Below are 25,388 nucleotides of genomic sequence, written 5' to 3' on the forward strand. Positions count from 1 at the left end.
TTCAATCCCTCTTCATACAACAAACCCTTCATCTCTGGGATCAATCTAGTGAACCTCCTCAGAACTGCCTCCAATGCCTCTATATCTTGCCTCATATGAAGGGGACCAAAACTGTGCACAATACTCCAGGTGTGGTCTCATCATTACCTTGTATAGTTGCAACAATACTTCCTTACCTTTACATTCTGTTCCTTTAGCTATAAAAGCCAACATTCTATTCGCTTTCTTTGTGATCTGCTGTACCTGCATGCTAGTCTTCTGTGATTCATGAACTAGTACACCTCAATCCCTCTGCACCGGAGCACCCCGCAGTCTCTCCCCATTAAGATAATAGTTCGCCTTCCCACGTTATTGACCCAAGTGCATGACCTTGCACTTAGTAGTTACGAGGAATGTGAGCATAGACCAGGATGACAGGTTGTTTGTGATCATATGTATCAATCACACGTTAATGGAATGGAAGCCTTCATAATTCCCAAAAGCTGGAGTTTGCATGGAACAGCCCACATGTCAACACGAGTGCAGTTCTGGACTTGGGGAAATCTTATATTTTATGCAAATCCCAGAACTCCATTCTGCTATTTCTGAAAGTCAAGTGAAGCAAGGGAAAGTGTTGCTCCAAGGCATCAATCACCTGCCAAATAGTAGCTTCAGTTCGCCTGATGTTACAGATATTCCCTCTGGTAGTCATCTGAGACAAAGACATTCAGGGCGGCAGAGACCTTGATTGCAGTAAGTAATGTTGCACCTCTGTGGCAGTTGGTTGCAGGTTACACAACCTCTTTAGAGAATTGAAGTCTTCATATGGACTGCTCCTCAGAGAGCTGCAGGTATGTTGTTCAGGGATTATAAACTCAGTTGGGAGGTTAAAGTTCCCTGCAAGCAGGTGTCCATTAATTCTGCTCTCCATTCACCGACAGTTCCTTACTTCTTACATCAAAGTGAAATTCCCAGAAGGAATCCCTCATGAAGTGCAAAGCTACAAAATGTCTGAAGAGTTCAGAGAACTCTAAAGTGACTTCAAGGCACTTCGAAATTGTGCAAGAAGAAAGCAGAACTGTCAAACTCAAATAAAACGTCAGCAAACATTTTTTCCCCCAGAATGTAACTGTTTTAAAGTTATTCTGATACCAGCAGTTTCTGTTCAGGCATTTTACCTTAACTTCTAGCCCCCCCACTTTGTTCTGTGTTATTATGTTAAATTCCTACTTTTACCAATGCATAAATATAACCTTCAGAGCTCAGTAATTTTATTTCATGTCCCCCCCCCCCCCATCTTAACCTTCTTTGTTGTAATGAAAGGAGCCCCCATTTCTTGGTAGCAGGTTTCAGGAGCAATAGGTTTAAAGAATGGACAGTGAATCTCATTTGCATACTCCATAGTCTTCACAACTTTTCTGAAATAAGGCATCCAAAATGGCTCATAATCTTTTAACCTGTACTCTTCATTAGAGCATTCACCTGAAACGTGAACTATGCTCCATTGACGTTACAAGACCTGCTGAATATTTGCAGCATTTTCTCTACACTACTTTTTAAACATCTGCAATATTTGTCTTTTGAATCCATTAACTATGCTTTCCATGTTCCATTCTTTAACAACTTCCTATTAATGCTGTCACAATCCCTTTACTACTGTGTACCTTAATTTTAGGATGTTTTCTAGAAGTCATCCTAACACCATTTCAAACTACATACCAGTCTGAAATCTTGAAGATGACATACCAGACTCCAAACATTAACTCAGTTTCTCTCTCCACAGATGCTGCCAAACTTAGAGTTTCTCCAGCATTCTCAGTGTTTGTTTCGTATTTTCAGTATCTGCAGCAATTTGCTTTTATACATAACTTAATTCCTTTCATAATACAGACTAATTTCTTTAAACAAACTTATCACAAATGATTGGCCTACAACAATTCCACATTGGTTAATTATGGATAAGCAATGTCTTTTTAGACTACCACAAATTTCATCCTGTAGGGACTCTACCAAGCTTGTCCATCAACACAGTTAGGTTGAAAAGATCTAGTTACCTGGTTTATCTCTTCGTGGCAGCGACATTACACTGGCAAACTTTCAGTCCAATCGCAAAGTTTGCATATCCAAGGACATTTAAAAGATTGTAGTCAGAGCCTCTATTATTTCTACTCTGGACTTGCCTCTATTTCAGAATCCATAGCTTCAGTTCTGATGCTTATTTTGATTTGGAGATTCAGCAAATTTTCTTATGAAAAGGTGTTACTATCCTGTCATATTTGATTGTTCTATCTCATCACATAGCCGACGTGTTTTTTTTAAAAAATTCACACTTTATTCAAAGAAAATGAGGTAGAATATTCATTATACATCTGTTACCTTATCCACCGTGAGATTTATTTTTACAATGGTTTCAATTAATTCCCAGGCTCTGGGCATTATGACAAGATATTAATAATTGGATTATAGCATTTTTAATCCATCCTTACTTATCTTCAACTTGGTGACAAGTTGTCACCTCATACTGCTGCAGTCCAGATGAAGGTATCCCCACAATGATCTTAAGTAGGGACCACTTGGAGCCAGCAATAATGAAGGAACAGCGATTGAATTCAAAGTCAGGATGATTTATGGCATGGAGGGAACCTGCAGGCAGTGGTGTTCCAATGGATCTGCTCAGCTCGTTCCTTGATATGGTAGAGGTCACGGGTTTGGAAAGTGCTAGCAAAGGTGGCATGACAGGTTGCTGCAATGCATCTTGTAGATGGTACACACTGCAACCAGTATGTGCCAGTGGTGGAGGGAGTGGGGAGACAATCAAGATCTTTATCGTGGTTGATGTTGAGCTTCAAAAGTTGTTGCAGACAAGGGGAAAGTATTCCATGACTTGTAGATGGAGGGGAGATTTGGGAGAATCTGCAGGCAAGACATTCCATGCATAATATGCAGTTTCCAACCTGCTGTCTCATTATAAACCAGTTAACTAGTTGATCCAGTTTACTAAATGGGTGACACAATATGTGGGTAATGTCCTCATCCCTCTTGCTTCAAATTCCTTTACTACTTTCCCTCAATGTCTTCCATACCACCTTATCAATCAATTGTTTTCTTTAAAACTTTTCTCTCTTCTAACATCATATCACACTATTCTCCAAATTTCTTTTCGATTTTTGAGATATTTCCCTACGTCCCTCATTTCATTCCCTAGAACTAGATCAATTACAGCCTTGTTTTAAATTGTTGGATTAAAAAGGTGAATTCTAAACATATTGTAGGAACTTATTCTCTTTTTTTCCCCCCCCCTCACATTACTATGGCTCAAGAGATAATTAAACTCATATTTGTCTGGCCTTATTTTATGTGAAGCCTTGCTGCTGAGCAAAGAAAACTACATACCTTTGTTTAGAAAGATCCCTCTTATTTGCAACCAGCACTGTTGGTATTCTAAAGGATGAGGAGAAATCAACAAATAGTAATTGTGTCTACAGTATGAAAAGACAAATCAAGCACCAGATCAGGCATTTGTTTCATGACCAGTGCACCCAAGTTTGTGGTAAGCAATTATGGGTTATCTTCAGACTTTCCACATTATCCTTTGATAAAACTAGATAGTCGAAGTTTCTCAGTGCCAGCAAGTGAATACTGCGTGCAATTGTGGTCTCCTTGCTTTAGGAAGGACGTTATGAAACTTGAAAGGGTTCGGAAAAGACTTACAAGGATGTTGCCAGGGTCGGATGGTTTGAGCTATAGGGAGAGACTGAATAAGCTGGGACTATTTTCCCTGGAGCGTTGGAAGCTGAGAGGTGACCTTCTAGAAATCTATAAAATCATGGACAGGGTGAATAGACAAGGCCTTTTTCACAGGGTGAGGGAGTACAAAACTAGGAGGTCTTGGGTTAAAAGGTGAGAGGGCAAGACTTAAAAAGGGATCTAAGGTGCAACTTTTTCCAAGCAGAGGGTGGTGCATGTATTGGATGAGCTGCCAGAGGAAGTGGTGGAGGCTGGTACTACTCAAAGTACTACTCCAACTACATTTAAAAGGCACCTGGATGGGTACATGAATAGAAAGGGTTCAGAGGGATATGAGCCAAATGCTGGCAAATGGGACTAGATCAATTTAGCATATCTGGCCAGCATGGACTAGTTGGACTGAAGGGTCGGTTTCTGTACTGTACAACTCTTGACTAATTTTCTTTAACAGGATGCTTATACTTCAATAAATGTCAAATTGCAATTAACTATAAACTTATTGTAGAATTTGATGCACTTACTATTACTTCCATTTCAAGACTAAATCACGTAGCAGCTAAGCACTTCAACAACACTTGAAAGCATTCTCAGCTATAATACCACTCAATTCTGTATTAATATCAAAGGACCTAGTGAAGAATGGTTCAGTAATATTGGCCAAGGCTCCTAGTATTATGAAAGCCATCCCATTTAAATTACAAACAGATTCCAGAATGCAAAATCAACTGCATTAGCACACTTTTACATGAGGTTGTTCTGAAATATGACTGATTCTTGTCACTGTATCATCAACAGCAGGCACAGGTATAATATTGATCAGAAAACAAAGCACAACACAGAATATCCATCACTAATATATGATGGTTACTAGAGAGGATGTTGGCCTTTTGCCTGCAAAACACTGGAGTTTCTGGTCGTAGCAGCAGTCTCATTTACCAATTTAAGTTGTTAAACTGAAAAGGTAAAGTACCTCTGTTACAGCCACCGAGAAATTTAAGGACTCAATATTTCCTAGTACTCACATTTTTGATTGCAGCTCACGACCCAGGTCAAAAATAATCCCAAAAAGTAAAATAAAGAACAGACTGCATCAATATAATTGCCAAAAGATCTGCTTTGTATAAATAGTTCATTCAATATCCAATATTGGAGAGTTGAGGCTTTTGACTTCAGGTCATAATGACAATTTATTAACTTTAGGTTGACAATGTTCCATTTCCCCTTCACCAGCCCCAAGTTTTAAAGTTCAATAGAAGCTACTAATCCGATTTACATTTGAGAGATAATTGAATGTGAAACAAAGATGGTCTATAAATATTTTCAATTATAGATTTTCCAATTTGATTTTACATTTGCTCTATGGTTTGCATGAAGTATCTCAACTACTTCCATGCAAGGAATGTATTATTAAACAAATGCAAGAAAAGTATCTACTGACATGCATGTCCTTACGACTCACCTGCACATCTGGCAAAAACAGGGAGGTTCAAGAGGTGGAGCATAATGTGGAGATGATGGCCGGCTGAGGGTTAAATAAATATAATCATGAACAGGTAATTTTTACTCATACTAGGAAGACTGTTTACTGCTGTGTCACTCCTTCCAGGTATGATATTGACTGTCATTTATATATTTGCTATTAATACCATTTATTGTACATTTGAGATTTTGGTTTTGAATTAGCAACATGTGGTTTTCTCTGTATTTGAATAATTAACTTGCAAATGTTTCTAGATCTATGGTGTTTTCCTTCAAAACTATCTGAGGCCTAGCTTTAGAATGAATAGGTTTTTGTCTACATTGGCAGGATTTTAGGACCAAGCAAGATAAACAAACTCCAGTTTAGAAGGTTGGGAGAGTTTTTTTATTAAAGCTTAAGGGAAATACCTATAGCTTAGAGAACTATTTTTTTTTAAAAAAAGAAGTTTTACTTTGAGTTTTGAGTAGTCCTGTGAGGTCCTTGGACGAAGATGGCTGTGTAGACCTGTGCTCCTGAGAAGGGAAGGATATAATAAAACTAGATTACCTTGAAGTCAAGAGTTAGTGTTAGTCCCAGATTAGAAGTGTGGAGTTTTAAGTCTAAAGATGTTACTTAATGTTTTGGCTCAGGTGTATAATAGCTTCATCCTGGCGTTATCTGTAATTCTAGTCTACAAAACAAAACATGATCCATCAAGCCGGATTTCATTCCAGGATCTGACTTATCCAGCAATACCATCAGCTTGGATCATTGCAGTGGACAATAGTTTTAGCTTGGGCTGCAAGTAAGCTAATATACCTGCTGAAAACAGACATCTGGCAAGTTGTTACTAAATCACTGCTACTCTCGCAGGAGAGAAGACAAACTGTTGAATCTGTTCCCATTTTGTATAAACTGCATTCATAGCACACGTTTGTCAGCACTGACTGTTTAAAAAAAAGTGGCATGTGTTTTTCATGCTCTCCTTTAATAAAAAACAGATTTAAAGAACAGTCAAATCCATTCTACACCTATTCTCTCATGTTCAACTGTTTACTAAGCTATTTAAAAATCATCACGTCTTTGTGCCAGAATAACTGGCCTTTTTGGGACTCAAAAATCCATTGTGGCCATATTTAAATCTAGAGGTTTCCAACTATGGTCACACTTTATAAAGAATTGCATTTTCCCCCTCTTTCACTTATTTTGTCAAAGTTTGAGGAATGCCATGATTAACCCTTTAAAGGAGCACAACATTTTATACTACATTTTGCTATTTAAAAGGATGAAAAGCATTTTAGGATCACTGAATTCAAGAGCGACTCTACAACTCAGGATTAATTTGTTGCCAGATCTGACTCTAAGTGCTATCCATTACACAAAAACAAAAAAAGAGGTTCAGCAAGCTTGTTAGTTGTAGGAGAACCACAATCAAGCCAGATTCAATGTGCAATGCTTTTTCTAACAGAGATTATTAGGTAATCAAGAGAAATGAGAGAATGGCTACTTTCCCCTCCATTGTCAAAATAAACCATATTATTGCCCAAACTGAAACTAGGTATCTGCTACTCTGTATGATTCAATCACACAGCATTGTCACCAACTGATCCATTACACATTCCCACCCCATCCAATTGCTGACAAAGTAACCATTTCTGGTCCCAGTAGACAACAACTTGGTTTCTAACTCCTTCTACTTCGGCACTATCTTCCATTCAAAACTGTCATCATCATCCTTTTTTCATAAAACGTCCACCCTGGATCCATCAATTCCCTTCAACTGTCACCCAGTTTCTGACTTCCCTTCCTTATGCAAGATACTTCAATGGATCATCGCCTTCCAGCTTCTCTCACTTCTCCCAGAATTTTCTGTCAAATTCCCTTTTTTTTCTGATTTCCACTCTGCCCAGAATACCAATACTACTCTGGTCAAGCTTGCCAACAATAGCCTCTGTGACCCTCATGCCTCCTCTCCTCATTCTCTCAAACATTCAACACGGTCAATCATGCCACCTTCCTCCATGGCTCAGTCAGTGGATTTCCACAGGTGGATCCACTCCTGCATATCACAGTGCGACCAGCACATCTTCAGGTATGGCTTCTTCCAGATCTCTTGCATAATTTTAAACACCTCCCAAAATGTCACTACAAACACAATCCTCCTCCCTGGTTATTTTCAATTAAGATGAAATAAACTTCATGCAGCCTGGTTTACTGTTTAACCTAGAGCTAAATTCAAATCCCAAATTTATTCACTGCACATTATGCTTACCCTCCTCCACTCCACCTCTATCCTGCCTCCACTTACAGCAGAAGTGGTGCTGAAGGTCTTAAAATGCATAAAGATACGCAAATCCCCAGGAATTAATCAGGTATTTCCCAGAACTTTGTGGGAAGCTTGGAAAGAGATTACTAGACCCCTTGCCGAAATAGTTAGATCATTGAAAACAAATGGTGAGATACCAGAAGACTGGAAGTTAGCTGATGTGGTGCTATTATTTAAGAAAGGCTGTAAAGAAAAGCCAGGGAACTATAGACCAGTGAGTCTGACGTCAGTGGTAGGTAAGGTTTTGGAGAGGATTCCAGGGATGGGATTTATATGCATTTGGAAAGGCAAGGACTGATTAGCAATAGTCAATATGGCTTTGTGCATGGGAAATTGTGTCTCACTGGAGTACATGGAGTCCTTACACTGTGGAAGCAGGCCATTCAGCCTATCAAGTCCACACCAACCCCCCACTTCCCCCTCCTCTGCCCTCTGGGGGCAGCGGGGTGGGGGGGGGGGAAAGAGAGAGCCAGCTAATTGGATACAAAATTGGCTTGAAGATAGGAGACAGGGGATGGAGATAGATGATTGCTTTTCGGACTGGAGGCCTGTGACCAGCGGTGTATCACAAGGATCGGTGTTGAGTCTGCTGCTTTTCATCATTTATATAAATGTTTACGATGAGAATATTGGAGGCAAGGTTAGTAAGTTTGCAGATAACACCAAAATAGGTGGTGTAGCAGACAGTGAGGAAGGTTACCTCACAGTACCATAGGACCTTGATCAGATGGGCCAATGGGCTGAGGAGTGCAGATGGAGTTTAATTTAGATAAATGTAAAGTGTTGCATTTTGGCAGGGCAAACCAGGGCAGGACTTATATACTTAATGGCAGGACCCCAGGGAGTGTTGGCGAACAAAAAGACCTAGGAGTGCAGGTGCATAGTTCCTCGAATGCGGAGTCATAGGTACACAGGTTGTGAAGGTGGCATTGGGCATACTTGCCTTAATTGGTCAGAACATTGAGTATAGGAGTTGGTATGTTGTGTTCCTGCTGTACAGGACATTGGAGAGGCCACTTTTAGAATACTGCACATAATTCTGGTCGCCCTTCTATAGGGGGGATGTTCTTAAACTTGAGAGGGTGCAGAAAAGAGTTACAAGGATGTTGCTGGGACTGGAGGGGTTGAGTTATCAGGAGAAGCTGAACAGGCTCAGACTTTTCACCTGGAGCAGAGGCTAAGGGCTGACCTTAGAGATTTACAAGATCATGGTGGGCATGGACAGGGTAAATAGACAAGGTACTTTTCTTGAAGTAAAGGAATCCAAAACTATAGAGGGCATAGATTTAAAGGTGAGAGATGAAAGGTTTACAAAGGACTGGAGGGGTAACTTTTCCACGCCAAGGTTGGTCGTGTACGGGACTAGCTGCCAGAGGAAGTGGAGGATGTGGGTACAATCAAAACATTTATAAAGACATCTGGATGGGTATATAAATAGGAAGGGTTTGTAGGGATATGGGCTAAATGCTGGCAAATGGGACTAGCTCAGATTGGGATAGGTGTTCAGCGTGGACAATTTGGATTAAAGGGTTTGTTTCTTTGCTGTATGACTGTGACACTGAGAACCACATCTGTGCTATTGTCAGTGTTATTTCTTGGTTGGGAGCATTTTAAAGCTAAACCGTAAGCACAGGACAGACCTGCTTTTTAGTACATATTATACAGGCCTGATTGTGATAGGTTAGATTTAGAATTAAAACATCAAATAAACCACTAAACATTTGAATTGAAACTTACTACACAGGGAGTTTAATTATCTTTTATGGCTTCAATAGTATGTTGATAAACATACAAGAACTCTGTAAAATTCCAGCTCTTAACTACTGTGATCAGCTGGGAGAAGCCACACTATCAATGATCTGGGATAAAGAAGGTGCACAACATCTTTATGATAGCTGTCCTGTCAAGTTGCAGTGACTGATTAACATTCCCTTCACAGGAGGAAATCTTTGTGTAAACATGAAGGATTTAGTTATTCATTTTACAGCGCTAATTAGTCCTGAAAGAACAATATTTAATAGTGGGAAAAGAACATAATACAGAATTGTTTGCTGCAAAAACAAACTTACAAAGATCAACATTTGTGGAAAGAATGTAACATTTGATAAGGAAAGATTCAGAATTTCATTTAGATAGAAGGTGCTTATCAACTAATTAATTTAGCCCAATTTTTTTTGTTCCTTTGGTAAAATGTACTTGCAAAGACATCTGGAGGCATATGGGACGTGGTTCAAGGCCCTAAATAGAAATTAACTTTGTTGAGAACTGTACAACGTACCCCCAAGACAAAAAAGCCAAAAATCATATACAAGATAGAAGATCTTCTGTTTGACACATTTTATACAATACATAGGCAAAGTATACCAAGTGATAAACCTGTTTGAATGTTTTTGAAATAGTACTAAAGGATTGACAGGAATCGTATTGGATCTTATAGTCTATGGATATTATATTTTCATGGGTTTCCATAAAGGCATTCAATAAAGTCCCTCTTAAGAGATTGTAAGCAGAAGTTGTAACTCAAAATCGAAGGTAAATTTGAGTTGTTGTTTAGGAAACTGGCTGAGCAGTAAGAGACAAAGAGCACATCCAATGGGCAGGGTGGATCTAGTGGTGTCCACACGGATGCGTCAATGCCTCAAGCATTCACCATTAGTGACTCAGATGATGGAACAGAAAGTGTAATGAATATAAAGACTTGAAGCCAAAGTGCACTTACTCTGCATCTGACTCTAGAATGTCCAGACTCACTGCAGAACATATTGCGCTGGGCACAGTCAGGTTTATGCAGTCTGTTTTGAGAAGAGTCACTAGACTCAAAACATTAACTATTTTTCTCTTCACAGATGCTGCCAGACATGCTAAATTTCTCCAGCACTTTCTGTTTTTGTTTCACATTTATTCAAGATCACTCAAATCAGATAGAAAAATAAAATGTGACAGAAACCAGCAATACTCACTGGATTTTTCCCACCATATCGAGCAGTTTACTGTGAATCACCTTAATCACTTCAAAGCTGCAACAAAAATACCAAAAAAGACAGATCAGCCACCAAAACAGTTAGATTTGAATGCAGCAGCTGAGATCAATTACTAATCAGTGCATAAAATCCTTCCCATTCCTGCTCTCCCTACCCACCACCCCCTCACCTTTGATGGTTTGCATTACTCATAATGGGCTTTGCTTGTAAATACTTAACTGGCTACATGGGTGTTTTTACTGGTGGTGGTGATTAATTTAAGCAAAACACTCAGTGATTTTGGTGGCGAGAAGGTCGCTCAGTTGTGTGTGTTAAAAAGTTTGAGAATTATACAAAATGACAAGTCGACTAGAAAACATTAAGGGAGGGAGATTAGAATTTAAAATGTAGATACATATTCTAAAATAATAGGTACTGTCCAACATTTTTGTTCTCCCACTTGTGGTTCACACCCATCCTCAACTTTCTGTTTACCTTTCTGAAAGCAAATTCACATTAGGGTATAAATTGTAAATATGAGGGAGTGAATTTAACAGCTTATCAGAAAACTATTGCATGATGAAGGTCGTCATAGCTAACCTTTTCTGTCCACATCTGCATATTTAAGCACAACTGTAGCTGCTAATCCAGCTGAAATCAAATCATTATGGTCCAAGAATTGTGCTCTTCCACTCATTCAATTCCCGACTTTACAAATGGCAGAGCTGGAAATATGCCAGACCATGATGAGGTTTCAGATAGTATTTGAATACATTCTGCTGATGATGATTCACACAGTGCCTGATGGATATCACCTTGTAGGTCATACACACTGCTGCCATTGCACATCAGAAGAGAGTGATTATTGCAGGTGGTGGCCGGTGCATCAATGTTACTGACTGCTTAGTTCTGGATGGTGTGGACCTTCTTGAATACTGTTGTAGCTGGACTCATCCAGACAAGTAAGAAGTATTCCATCACAATTTTCACTTGTGTATGTGCACACACATCTCAACAACTTGGTGATAATACATTTACTTCTGTCATCCAAGGTTGCAGATAATGCAAAAATAAGTGGGAACGCAAGTATGGTGGATGAAACAAAGAGGGATAGAGACAGATTGAATGACAGTGGGCAAAAATGTGACAATTGGAATATCATGTGGGAAAAAGGGAGGTTATGCAATTTGTCAGGAAGTATAAAATAGCTGAATATTATTTAAAAAGGGAGAGACTGCAGAAAGCTACAGAACACAAGGATCTCAGAGTCCCTGTGAATGAATCACAAGTTCTATCACAATCCAAGTTTAGCCTTCATTTCAAAGGGAATGGATGATAAATATAGAGAGATTTTGCTAAATAATACAAGGCAGTAGTCAGGCAAACATCTGGAATACTGTCCGCTTTTCGAAGGAAAGATACACTGAAATTGGAGGCAGTCAAAAGAAGGTTCATCAGATTGACTGCAGCGGGGGGGGGGGATTTTTGTATGAGGGAGAGATTCAGTAGATTGGAATCATACTGGTTGGAGGTTAGAAGAATGAGAGAAGACTTTATTGAAATATACAAAGATTCTTAGGAGGCTTGACAGGGTAGACACAGAGGTTGTTTCCCCTTGTGGGTGGGCATAAACTCGTTTGCTAGGAGTTGCCCATTTAAGACAGAGATGAGGAGGAAACAATGCACTTCAATATCACAGAGGGCTTTTGAGGCTGGGTTGTTGAGTTCATTCCACAGCTGCAATAGACAGATTTTCCAATCAGTAAGGGAATCAAGGTTTGTGGGCATAAGGCAGAACAGTGGATTTGAGGATTATTAGATCAACCATGATCTCATTGATGGCTGAGCAGACTTGATAGGCTGAATGGTCTACTTTTGCTTTGACATCTTATAGAGTCATAGAGGTGTACAGCACAGAAAAAGACCCTTCGGTCCAACTTGTCCATGCCGACCAGATATCCTAACCTAACCTAGTCCCATTTGCCAGCACTTGGCCCATATCCCTCTAAACCCTTCCTATACATATACCCATCTAGATGCCTTTTAAATGTTGCAGTTGTACCAGCTTTCACCACTTCCTCTGGCAGTTCATTCCATACACATACCACCCTATTTGTGAAAAAGTTTCCCCTTAGGTCTCTTTTATATCTTGCCCCTCTCACCTGAAACCTATACCCTCTAGTTTTGGGCTCTTCCACCCCAGGGAAAAGACTGTCTATTTATCCTATCCATGTCCCTCATGATTTTAAAAACCTCCATAAAGGTCACCCATCAGCCTCTCACTCCAGGCAAAACAGCCCCAGACTATTTAGCCTCTCCCTATAGGTCAAACCCTCCAACCCTGGCAACATCCTTGTAAATCTTTTCTGAACCCTTTCAAGTTTCACAACATCCTTCTGATCAGAAGGAGACCAGAATTGCATGCAATATTCCAACAGTGGCTTAACCAATGTCCTGTACAGCCACAAAATGACCTCCCAACTCCTATACTCAATGCTCTGACCAATCAAGGAAAATATACCAAATGCCTTCTTCACTATCCTATCTACCTGCAGCTCTACTTTCAAGGAACTATGAACCTGCACTCCAAGGTCTCCCCAGGACCTTACACAACAAGCAGTTGTACCCCAAAGGCATCCATCTATTTCATAAAGCAGCCCAATATTGTTAAGCCATGTATTCTTCAAAACTAAGGGTCAAAATCAAACTGAATGGATTTACAGCAGAATAGAGAGTTTATTTTCCACTTAACTTATGCTGTATATGCCCATATAAACTGAAATTAGCCTTGTAAGTACTAACTTCCATCAAAACCAAGATTTATTTGGTTGCTCAAGTCAACTTAAATCTACGATTAATCTTGATATACAGTGTTAGTTCATGGTAGTTGCCAGACGTATCAGGTTTGTTTTAAAAAAAACTACTTCCATTTAACTATGGGTTGTTTAACATGGATTACTCACCTTTTCATTGATGTTACAGAGTAAACCAAAACATAGCCGTGAACATCCACGGTGTGGGACCGGCTGAACATAGAGTATTCATCCTAAAAGCAGAAACAGGAGAAAATGCTAAAGAAGGAAATAAACTTAGGTCTATCAAGTTGGTGACTGTAGCTAAAATCATTTTTTAAAAAAAAGGCTGCACAAGTACTGAAACTTTGAAAACAAGTAAGCCTTCTCAAAATGGTGGGCAAATTCCTACAACATACACAAAAAAAAACCCTCCGTCACATTCCATTTTCCAAACCTGACACTGGTTAACATGGATTTCACGGTGTCCAGCTTAATGAAGTATTGCATTGACAGAGTACTTAACTCAGGAATTTGGTGGCAAGGGCATAAGTGCTTTTCCGATCTTTTACAAAACAGTATTTCAAGTGAGTGAGCAGGTAACAGCAATGCCTGAAGAGTAGTTTAAAAAGTAAAGGCATGGAACAGAATTTCAGTCCCAGTGAGTGCATGTCTTGTGCCATTTGGGTAATACTAATGCTTCTCGTGGCTTAGACCACCACATGTGCAGGCAGTGTCACCATTTAGATTGTTGCTCCATAGGGTTCAGTACTTGGTTCTTTGCTTTCTGTGGTATATATTTGGACTTTAATGGTTAAGAGGTTCACAGATGATACAAAAACTGACAGTGTGGTTGGGTTCAACTCACACTGGAGTGCTGGGAGCTGAGCTTCTCAAGGAACTAAGCAGAGGAAGGAAAGAGGTATTAGGTTGCTTTTTTCTAAACAAAGCAGCTGAGTGAAGAATAGGATTGGCGAGTATTTCTTATCTTTAAAGTAAAAGTAAGGTCTTTAGTTTGGGTTTAGGTTTCCGGACTTTTCCCCTCCTCTCTATTTGTACTTAATATTGCTATTTTTAAACAAGTCTGATACTGGTGTGTAAAAAAATTATAACAAAGCACAATGAGGAGGGATACTGGAATAATTAATTAATAAGTTAAATACAATAGTGATGGTGGGCCATGTGATGAGTTGTTGCAACAGCATGTGGGAGTTGCCATACACCAAGGTGATCCAGAGTGAACATTTCTATAGCAGTGTTCGCAGCTCGAGCAACTTGGCATCAGTTGATGAGCTGGAGTCCAATCTACAAATAATACATTACATTAGCAAAGATTTAAGCTACCTGGACACTTTTCTCTTGGAGGTAGTGATACCCCTCAGATTAAATGATTCAAATTTAGTCTACGATCAGGAACAGAAGGGCATGCCTATAGGTGAAGCAGTTATGGTGTATCCAAGAGGAAGCTTTTGATGAATGTCAGCCCCCGCAATTGTTCAACAGTTAAGAGCCTTTTGCAAGGTGTGTGGAAAAGTACAGGAACTGCAGGGAGGATGAGTGAACTCCACAGCATCATGGTACAGGGAGACATTCAAATGGAAAGTGAAGCAATAGGAACGTGTAGTATTGGTAGGGACAATATAATTAGGGAGATATATGCTGGTCTCTGCAGCCATAAGCACGACTCCCAACGGCTGTGTCCTTTGTGCAGTGCCAGCGTTAAGTACATTTCCTCAGGACTGGAGAGGAACTTCGAGTGGGAAGGGAGGGGTCCAGTTGTTGATGCCCACTTTAGTGCCAATGACATAGATAGGAGGATCTGCTGAAATATTTTGAACTTTTAGGAGTTAACTTAAGAAGCAGAACCTCCAAAGTAACAATGTCAGAATTATTACCCAAGCCACAGACGAACTGACAAAAGGTAAATAAAGTCTACGGATTAAAAGCATGGCTCAAAGATTTGTGTGAGAGGAACAGTTTTCAATGCGTGGGGCACTGACACCAGGACAGAGATAGAAAGGAGCTATTTGGGTGGGATGGGCTTCACATGAACGGTGATGGGACCAATATCCTGGCAAATTGAATAACTGGATTACAGAGAGGTCTTTAAACGATTTAGAGGGGGTAGAACTACAAAGGGGATAGGTAGGCTTACAAAGCAAAAAGGAGGTGGTAGCATTGCAGGCCAATTATTTTGGCAACGATACACACAAAGAGTGCACAAACCTTAAATAATTACAGCATTTTTATTTTCTTTATATTATACTGATATTTGTTACTGATTGTAGTTTTTCAACAAATTTTATGTTTGTAAAGTTAAAAACATCTGCTAATAAATATATTTACAAAAGAAATTACAGCAGAAAATTAAGGTCAAAAGAAGAGGAAATGATAAAAACGCAAAATTAATAATTCTTTACTCAATTGCATATGATATTCAGAACAAAATAAATGAAGCAAAAGCACAATTATAAGACATACGAGCAAAAATAGGCCATTCAGTCCATCTCTTTTGTTCCACCATTCAATGAGATCTTGGCAGATCTGATCATCCTCAACTCTACTTTCCTACCTTTTCTCCATAACCCTGATTCTCTTCCTGAGTTAAAAATCTGTCTACATCCACCTTGAAAATGTTTAATGGCCCAGCTTTGACTGTCCTCTGCGGTAAAGAAATTCCCAGATTCCCTACTCTCCGAAGAAATTCCTCCTCATCTCGATCATAAATGTGAAACCCCTTATTCTGAGATGATGCTCTCTGATCCTAAACTGTCCTACAAGGGAAAACAACCTTTCCATGTCACATCCTTGAAAAATTGTGTATATTTCAATAAGGTCTCCTCTCATTCTTCCCTATTCCAATAAGTACAAGCCCAATCTATGTAACCTCTCCTCATAAGACAGTTCCTCCATACTTGCTATCAGCCTAATGGTTCAATGTCAGTATATCTTTCCTTAGATAAAGGGCCTAAACCTGTTCATAGCATTCCAGCTGTGGCCTGACAAGTGTCTTGTATAGTTTTAGCAAAACCTCCCTACTTTATGTTTCATTCTCTTTGAATGAAAGGCTAACATTCCATTTGCCTTAAACAATCAAAAACAGAAATTGCTGGAGAAAGCCAGCTGGTCTGGCAGAATCTGTGGAAAGAAAACAGCGTTAACGTTTCAAGTACTATGACCCTTCTTCAGAGCTAGAACTAATTTCTGTTTTTGTTTGTTTCAGATCTCCAGTATGTGCAGTTCTTGGTTTTATTCCATTTGCCTTCCCCATTCCCCATCAAACTTGGATGCTAGCTTTTTGTGATTCTTGGGCAAGGATTCCAAAATTCCGGTGTTCTTTAGATTTCTGCAGTCTTTCTCTATTTAAATAATATTCAGCCACTCTAATCTTCCTGCCAAAGTGCATAACTTCATATTTTCCCACATTATATCCCATCCGCCAAGTTTTTACCTGGTCGCTTAACCGGCCTACGTCCGGACTTGGTATCATCTTCATCACTTGCCTTCCAACCTATTTTCGTGTCACGTGCAGACCTGGCTATCGCACGTTCACTTTCCTCATCCAAGCTATTGAGATATATAATGTAAATATATGTGGTTCCAGCAGCAATCCCTGTGCCACACAACTGGTTACATGTTGCCATCTTGAAAATGCCCCTCTTCTCCTAACCCTTTCTTCTTTTGGTTAGGCAATCCTCAAATCCACACTGATGTATTACCCCCAATACCACAGGCATTTATCTTAGTAAGTAACATAATGTGTGGCACCATAGCAAACACCTTCTGCAAGTCCAAATACATTAGATCCATTGGTTCCACTTCATCCATATTAATACAGGATGGAATAAGTACGAAGGCAAGAAATGATCTTGAACCTGAAGATGTAAAATCCATATGGGTGGAGATAAGAAATACAAAAGCGGAAGACGACACTGGTGGGAGTAGTCCATAGACCCTGGCCTGCACACCCCCAACAGTAACTATACTGCAAGACACAGAATAAGTCAGATGATGAGGGTATTTGAAAAAAAACAGTACATTAAATCACTGATGACTTTAATTTTCATGTAGTGTGGGAAAATCAAATTGGTAGAGTTAGCCATGAGGAAAAATTCAGAGTATATTAGGGACAATTTTCTAGCACATAATGTTGTGGATCCAACTAAGCATCAGGCTAGTTTGGGTCTGGTAATGTGTAATGAAGCAGGTTTAACAAATTATCTCAGAGTAAAATATAGTCTAGGAAACAGTGACCATGACATGGTAGAATTGAGCATTCAGTTGGAAATCAAGAAACTGGAGTTGGAAACAACTGTGCTAAATTTAAATAACAGAATGAGGGCAAAGTTGGCTGGACTGGACTGGAAAGGAGTTTAGCAGATAAGATTGTTGATGAACAATGGCAGACATTTATGAAACAATTCATGACACACAGCAAAAATAATGAGAAAGTAGGATTCTTTAATGAGAATAAACTGACCACAGTTACTAAGGAGGTCAAGAATAAAATCAATTGAAAGAATAAAATAAAACTATGTGGTCAAGATTAGTGTTAAGCCAGAGAATCGAGAACGGTAAAAGCCAACAAAAGATTACCCCAAAATTGGAGAGAATAAACTAAGAAGACAAACTAACAATTAATTTAAAAAACAGAAAGTACAAGATTCTTAAAATATATGAAAAGAAAGAAAGAAGCCAAAATGAACATAGGTCCCTTAGAGAATGAAGCTGGAGAATTACAATAGGAAACAAGAAAATGGAAGAGGTGTACCAATCTTCATAATAGAGAGCACTAATAGCATTTGAAAAGTAGTAAATCCAAGGATGAAAAATGTGAAGGAAATAAATAAAATAGCTATCACTAGAGAAAAATTACCAGGGAAACTAATGGAGCTAAAAGCCCCATGGAGTTAGGTCCTCTGGGCCTGATGGGTTGTATCCTAGGTTATTAAAGGAAATAGCCAAAAAGACAGTGGATGTATTGGAAGTAATCTTCAAATATCTTAATATTCTTGAAAGGTCCCAGCAGATTGGAAAAATGCTACCGTAATACCCTTCTTCAATTTGGGGTCAAAGAAAAGAAAAAGGTAACCACAGGCCAGTTAGCTTAACACTTGACATTGGGAAAATATTAGAGTTCATTAAAAAGGATAAAATGCTCTGCCATTACAAAGTACATAATATGGTCAGAGTCACCATGACTTCATGAAGAGGAAATTATGCCTGTCAAATTTATTAGAATTTTTGAGGCAGTAACAAGCATGATAGATAGTGGGGAAGCAGTAAAGGCAGTTTGCCAAGTGCTGGCAAATGGGACAAGGTTAGTTTAGGATATCTGGTCGGCATAGTCAAGTTGGACTGAAGGTCTGTTTCCATGCTGTACATCTCTATGACTCTATGATTCTAGCCAAGGCATTGAGGATAAGAGCTGGGAGATTATGCTGGAGCTGTATAAAACACTGATTAAAAGTAAAGTCGCCATCGTCCCACTAGACCGTAGGGCTGCTCTCTCACTAGAGAGAGGCAACTGCAGGTGGTTTAACCTGAGGATCACCATGCCTCAGGCAAGGGGAAGAGGTTGAGGAGGCGAGTCCTCAGCCAGTGCAGGAATTGAACCCTTCCTGTTTGCATCACTCTGCATCACAAACCAGCCAACTCAGCTAACCAAACTCTGTAATAAGAGCACAGTTGGATTGTATAGCATGCCATTCTGGTCACCATATTGTAGCAAGAATATGACTGCACTTGAAACAGGACAGAGAAGATTTAAAAATATGTTGTGTGAATTGGAAAATAAGGAAGCATTCAATAAGCTAGAGGGTTTTCTTTGGAACAGAGGAAGTTTAAGGGAGATTTAATTGAAATTTATAACACTGTGAGGGGTCCTGATTGAGTCTATAAGAAGGACCTTTTCCCCTTTAATTGAGAAGTCCATAACCTGGGGTCATGGATTTAGGGGGAAGAGAGGTCTGAGATTTGAGGGGAGCTTTCTCACTCACAAGGTGTTGCAAATTCAGACCTCTGCCTCAAAAAGGGTGCTAGAGTCAGAATCCTAATCACATTTTTCAAAGAGAGCTTGGATATACACTTAAGGTGCCATAACCTATAAAAGCAATAGACCAAGTGCTAGAATAATACTTGTTGGCCAGTGTAGACATTATGGGCTCCTTTCGTGCTGTAAAATTCAAAGAGTGAAAACCATCCCTCTCGAAGATCATACGCATGTAGCTCTCACCTGCCCAGCAGTATCCACCAGTTGCAGATAGAAGTCCTGGCCATCAAAATTTATGGTTTTATTAAAAGCTGCAAAACAATTTTTAAAAATCTTATGAATCGGAGAAAACATGCATTTTTAAAAATAAGATTGTTTACATTCTATCATTATTAGCTGCACTTTGTTCTGTCAATAAACCTGCAAGCAAGATATAGTCTTTCAGCACTGCTGAGTCAAACACCAGTCATACTGACAACAGTAAAAACAGAGCAGTATTTTAGTCTCTGGAGTAAGATAAACAGGTATCAAACGGACATGGAAAAGGGGCCTGAAACCTGACGAGCAAATGTAGCTGGTCAATTTTAAAATTGCAGTGCTCAGGCCAAAATTAGATTGGGACATTGAGATATTTTACCAGGTCAATGTATCTTTCTCAAAGTGAATTACAAAAGCATTCATTGGGTAGCACTCTCCCGGAATCAAGCGATTGCAAATTCAAGACCCACTTCAAAAACCCTTCGTGCATAATCCAGGCTTACACTCCAGTACAACAATGACGGAGTGCTGCGCTGTTGAAAGTGAAGTTTCTCAGATGAGATGTCAACTATCAGTTTCTTTTTCAGGGCGATGGAAAAGATCCCATAGCACAGGGAACCTCCAATATCCTGGCCAATATTCATCCCTCAGGAAAACAAGTTATTTGGCCATCACAAACCTATCTGCAAAATGGCTGCCACTATTCCTATAACTACATTTCAAGAGAACGTCATTGGTTTTAAGCACTTGGTTGTTGTGCAGTTGTGAAAGGGTGTTAAATAACTGTAAATTCTTACTTGTAGTGACATATAAGATGATGCTAATAAGTCAACTCAGGAACGTTTGATTACTTCTGTATTCTCTTGCTTAAAAAGTGTACCTATTTCTTAAAATACACAACTGTTCAATCCCACAAACATCTTACAGGTCAAAGGTTGCAGAGTTGCTACTGAGACAGATATACTCTCTGTGAACACTGGTCAAGGACAGGATCTAGCTTGGTGTTGATGTCTCCAAAGTTAAGTAGCCTACCATTACAGAGTTCCAAAGTAAAGAAATTAGATTCAAAACATTAACTCCTTTTCTCTCTTCACAGATACTGTCAGATGTGCTCAGTTTCTCCAGCATATTCTGTTTTTATTTCAGTCTGCCAATACTCATTGTCTCAACCTATGCATGAATGAGGATCACAAAGACAATATACCAGACCGAGACCATAAGCCCTGCTGCGCCCCAGCACATCAAAATCTTCGGGATGGGGGAAACTTAATCACAGTGTTACTTCCAAATTCGTTCAGTCACCTCGAGATGCCCTCAATGTTCAGAGATATTTGTACCACCCAATGAAGACCATACTTACTATTCTCAATTGTAGGGTCATAGCATTCGATGAATTGTCCTTCCACAAATTGGATTGTTAGCGATGACTTTCCTACAAGGAGTTTACAAAGTAATTTATTTTAGAATGAGAAAAACATTTTAGCATTTACTGAAAAGATAGCATGAAATCACAACTGTACTTACATTGTTTTTTGTTTTAAAAAAGGTGTTTTTTTCTGCTAGAATATGGAATTCAGAATACCATAACAATTTCAGTTCAAATCTAAATACAAATAAAAATGCCATTCCAAGCAAATGGTGTTTAAAGTTTCCTATTACATCACATTTAATGGCGCAAAATTTTGAATCCCCAAGATTTAAATAAAGTTTGAGAAACTACAGTGGATTACTTTCATAAATTCTGATTTTAATGGGTCACAGGAGTTATTTGTTTTAATTGCTAGGTTAGCTAGTGCATTATACCACAGATTTCCAGAACTGGAATACACAGAACTTAAAAACCTTGTGGATCATCAGAATTCTTTATTTTTGTTAACATACTTAAACAGGAACAGCATTTGCAGAGGGCCCCCAAACAGAAAAGATTGAAAACTATTAACTAAATAGAACTAAAAGAAAGGCCCCTATTTCAACTCCCTTCCTGGTTTAACAGTGTTATTTACACCTGAAGTTCCCTTGCTGATCAAGCCAGAATGTTAATGGCTTACTTGTGTTAAAAAGTGAGCACCAGCTTGACTAAGTAGGTTGCACTTGGTTAGAAGCTTATGGATTCATGCCTTTTTCCAATTTAGGCAAATCTTCTGGACTGACGCTCCAGTGCAGTACGTCATAAGTACTTCAATATTCACACCAACCTTTAGATGAGATGTTAAAAGCCTCTGACTCTTCCACTGCTTCAAATTGATGTTACATATGTTATTGGAAGGAAAAGCAGAACTCTACATTGGAAATTCATCACATTGTTGTCTGTGGGATCTTGGTGTGCAAATTGACTGCAGCACTTGCCTCCATAGCACTCCAGTGTAAAAAAGTGTAAGGGGCGCTTTCCCCCTTCTTCAATGGCTACGGGAGAATCAGTTCAATAACAGCAAGCAACACAAAACCGGTTTAAAATGCATTTCTATGACAAAAATTAAACAAAGTGCTGGAGCAACTCAGCAGGTCAGGCAGCATTTATGGAGAGAGAAAAACAGTTAACGTTTCAAGTCTAGTGAGCTTTCGTCAGGCTACCCGAAACGTTAATTGTGTTTCTCTCTGCACAGATGCTGTCAGACTTGCTGACTTTGTCCCGCACTTTGTGTTCGGTTCAGATTTCCAGCATCCACAGATGTTCGTGTTTTGAAAATGACTGCAACTTGGAGATATGCAGGTGAGATATAACAGTAGCCCGGGAAACATGATTTGCGTACCTTCATCCACACCTGTAACCGGGAAACATAGACAAGAAAGGACACGTTCTGAGACATTAGTGAACCTGCAACCCATTCTAAAAGATGAAAGACTTAACAGCAATCTACGTTTGTTTACTAATCTTTTGCTATAAATTCTGTGTCTTGTGGCCCTACTCCACAACTACCTGATGAATCAGCGACGCTCCGAAAGCTAATGCTTCCGAATAAATCTGTTGGGACTATAACCTGGTGTTGTGTGAGTTTTAACTTTGCACACTCCAGTCTAACACCAGTTCCTCCACATCACGTTCTGAGACAGTATCGAATCATTTTAAAAATGCAATGGGACTGGAAATACCCAACAAACTACTATTTAACTTTTTATTCTGGTAATTTAAAAAAAACATTTTGGGGAGAGGGGGGCGGAAGAGAAGAACTATGGTCAAGAACGGGGAGGAGGAGGAGCTGAAGGGAAACGTGGAGAGAGATGAATCAAATCGGTGGTGAATGCTGGTCTACAGAATGTTCTGACAAGGAAAAAATATTTTACACAACATTCACAGCAACCAATGGATTCAATTACATTGTGAAGTACCCACAGAAACTGATGCACGAAGTACACTAACAAAAGCTCTTGTTTCTGGTTGACAGTAATTGACTACATTTAGAATAAAACATAACCTTCGGAATGAACTGGAGGAATTTTACAACCGCGCGCCGTTTCCAAGGGGAAAGCGGAGTCCGCTCGAGATTTCTCCCCTTCAAAATAGAGAAATAAAAAAGACTCACCGACTGATCTATACCCCAATACTGCAATCTTCCGAAACTTTAAAGGGGCCATTTGTTTACAATTAGTTAGATTTATATATTTTTTTGAATTACCCGGGCTTGGTTCGGTCACGTGACCGGACCGCTTTTTTTTTCTCCCCCACCCCTTGGTTTAGCGTGCGAGAGCGCTGGAACTTCTGAGGTGATTTTTATCAGGTTCCCTCTTTCTCCCCCGCCCCCCTTTTTCATTCACAGCGAGCTCATTTTTTTAAATATACAAAAATAATCTCCCCACAACAAATCTCTGCACATTTTACGGCATCGTCGTAAAGTACCTGTCCACACTGCCACCTCCTGGGAAGATCTGAGAGAGCAAGTATTTTACCTCGAACGTGTGAATATTTTTATTTAAAATCGCTTTACGATGTCCCAAAAGTATTTTATTTAAATCTAATTCCAGTTGATATGCAGATAATTTAAGTATTAGGTAATAGGCTTGCTTTTGGTGGAGGAGGCAGGCTTATCAGTGTAAAACCTGCCGAAGAAGAGGAGTACAACTTAATGCGTTTTGAAACCAGGTTTGAAAAGTATTTAATGAAACAAAGAACTGAGGATCGGTGAAGAAGGGTCACTGAACCCGAAACGTTAACTCTGTTTCTCTCTCCACAGATGCTGCCAGACCTGCTGAGTTTCTCCAGCTATTTCAGTGTTTGATAAATCTTGAGCGAGATCCTTGGATACTTTCTTACACGCACGTCGTTTCAACATATTAAGCCTCTATTCGGTCAACTAAATCTTGATATTTTAATCAACCTGTTCAGACATATCGTAGAATCCCTACAGTATGAAAGCCGGCCATTTGGCCCATCTACATCTCCTCATCCTAAACTTCTTAAATCCCTCTCTCAAGTCAGCCCCTCATTTTTGTGTATGGGATGATTACGTCTGACCACGTTTTGGAAAGTATAGAAACTATCAATCATACAAAATCCTTTTCTTACAACTGCAAATCCTGTCATCTCATAAGTGATAACCCTGCTTCAGTTTGGCAGAACCTCTGAGTTCGCCAGTTCTGGTGAATGTCAAATACCTCCTAATACTAATTGAAAAAAGACCAGTCACAATATCTCCAATGTTCTGACAAAAATTTATCCCTCAATCAATATCGGGCAAGACAAAGATTGCTTGCTGTATTTCTGATTGCTGCATTTTCTACATTAAAAGGAGGCTTATTTTCAGAAACTGTTTCATTTGCTGTAATTAAAGCAAAACATTGTGAATGCTGGGAATCTGAATCAAACACAAAATGCTGGAGAAACTCAGCAGGTCTGACAGCATCTGTGGAAAGAGAAAGATGGAGTTAATATTTCGAGTCCAGTATGACTTCTTCAGAAAGTGTTTCATTTGCTTTTATAGTATTTTGAGACGTCTGGAGGTTGTGAAAGCAGCTATATAAATGCAAGTGTTTTTATAAGTTAGAGTCAATGTATATTTATTCAGGATGAGAGTCTGGGAATATCTAATCTGATTATCTTTCATGTGGAAAAGTGTTTACGAATGAGTTGTGCTGAACAACATTGAGAAGTATATTAGTAACCAAACACAAGTCCCAACAACAATAATGAGATCTAAAGTACACACCATTCAGACTTTGAACTATAATCACCATTACTTTACTGTCTCTGGAACTCCTCTATGAATAGTACAGCACTGGTTGAATAAGCCAACCCATCACTATCTTCACTAGGACAACTAGGGATGGGCAACAACCTTGCCAGCGACATTCACATCTCATGAAAAATTAAAAATTAGTAGTGACACAATGAAGTTTACCTGGTCAGAACAGAAAGCACTAGGTATGATTATGAGACACACTCACTTTTGGAGTCATTATAAAACTCAGGTTGAGAGATCCTCTTTCTTTATTCTTCAACAACAGCTAAATCATAAACTATAATCAATGTTTTGATGGGAACCCATTTTTCTTTGGTACAGGGTTGCTGGATAGTGATCAGGAGCAGGAGGGCTGCACAATTTTCTTATCACTAGCTCATGGTGCTCAGGCTAACTGTTACCACCTCCCTGTCATTCTGGCTCATATCAACTAATTCAGAACAAATTGGAGATTGAACTCAAGCATTTTCAGTCTACACAGCTCATCTACTCAGTTAATAAACTTGTTAAACCAATGAGAAACACTTTCACTCTTATCGTCACATTTTACTTTCATTCTCTTCCTTTGCTCTTCATCCCATTTTATTTTCCTCCTCTGCTGTATTGTGTTTGCAATATAGGGAGGATTGTTCTTCTGGAGGGCATTGTGGTTGGATCATTCAAGCCCTGAGTCCATTGCCGTTGCTTTGAGATTGGCAGTG

The 25,388-nt window shown here is 39.3% G+C and overlaps 1 protein-coding gene across 3 annotated transcripts in view; it reads right to left on the reverse strand.

Annotated features, from left to right (window-relative positions):
* Positions 1 to 23,293, reverse strand: part of LOC140471238 (GTP-binding protein Rheb-like) — a 30,952-nt gene extending 7,659 nt beyond the window's left edge. For 2 of the 3 annotated variants that reach the window (XR_011956930.1, XM_072567193.1), the window contains exons 1-7: positions 23,035 to 23,293; positions 20,874 to 20,945; positions 19,499 to 19,566; positions 13,435 to 13,517; positions 10,472 to 10,528; positions 5,186 to 5,248; positions 3,373 to 3,420 (exon numbers count right to left, since the gene is read on the reverse strand). Coding sequence is in view for 2 of the 3 variants with exons in the window: in XM_072567193.1 (XP_072423294.1) it covers positions 3,373 to 3,420; positions 5,186 to 5,248; positions 10,472 to 10,528; positions 13,435 to 13,517; positions 19,499 to 19,566; positions 20,874 to 20,945; positions 23,035 to 23,086 (443 nt within the window). In the remaining variant the exon portion in view is untranslated. The remainder of the gene's footprint in view (positions 1 to 3,372; positions 3,421 to 5,185; positions 5,249 to 10,471; positions 10,529 to 13,434; positions 13,518 to 19,498; positions 19,567 to 20,873; positions 20,946 to 23,034) is intronic. The other variant, XM_072567194.1, reaches the window with a different exon arrangement.
* Positions 23,294 to 25,388: the final 2,095 nt, after the last annotated feature.

Source organism: Chiloscyllium punctatum, chromosome X, assembly GCF_047496795.1.
Source record: "Chiloscyllium punctatum isolate Juve2018m chromosome X, sChiPun1.3, whole genome shotgun sequence".
NCBI classification, from domain to species: Eukaryota; Metazoa; Chordata; class Chondrichthyes; order Orectolobiformes; family Hemiscylliidae; genus Chiloscyllium; species Chiloscyllium punctatum.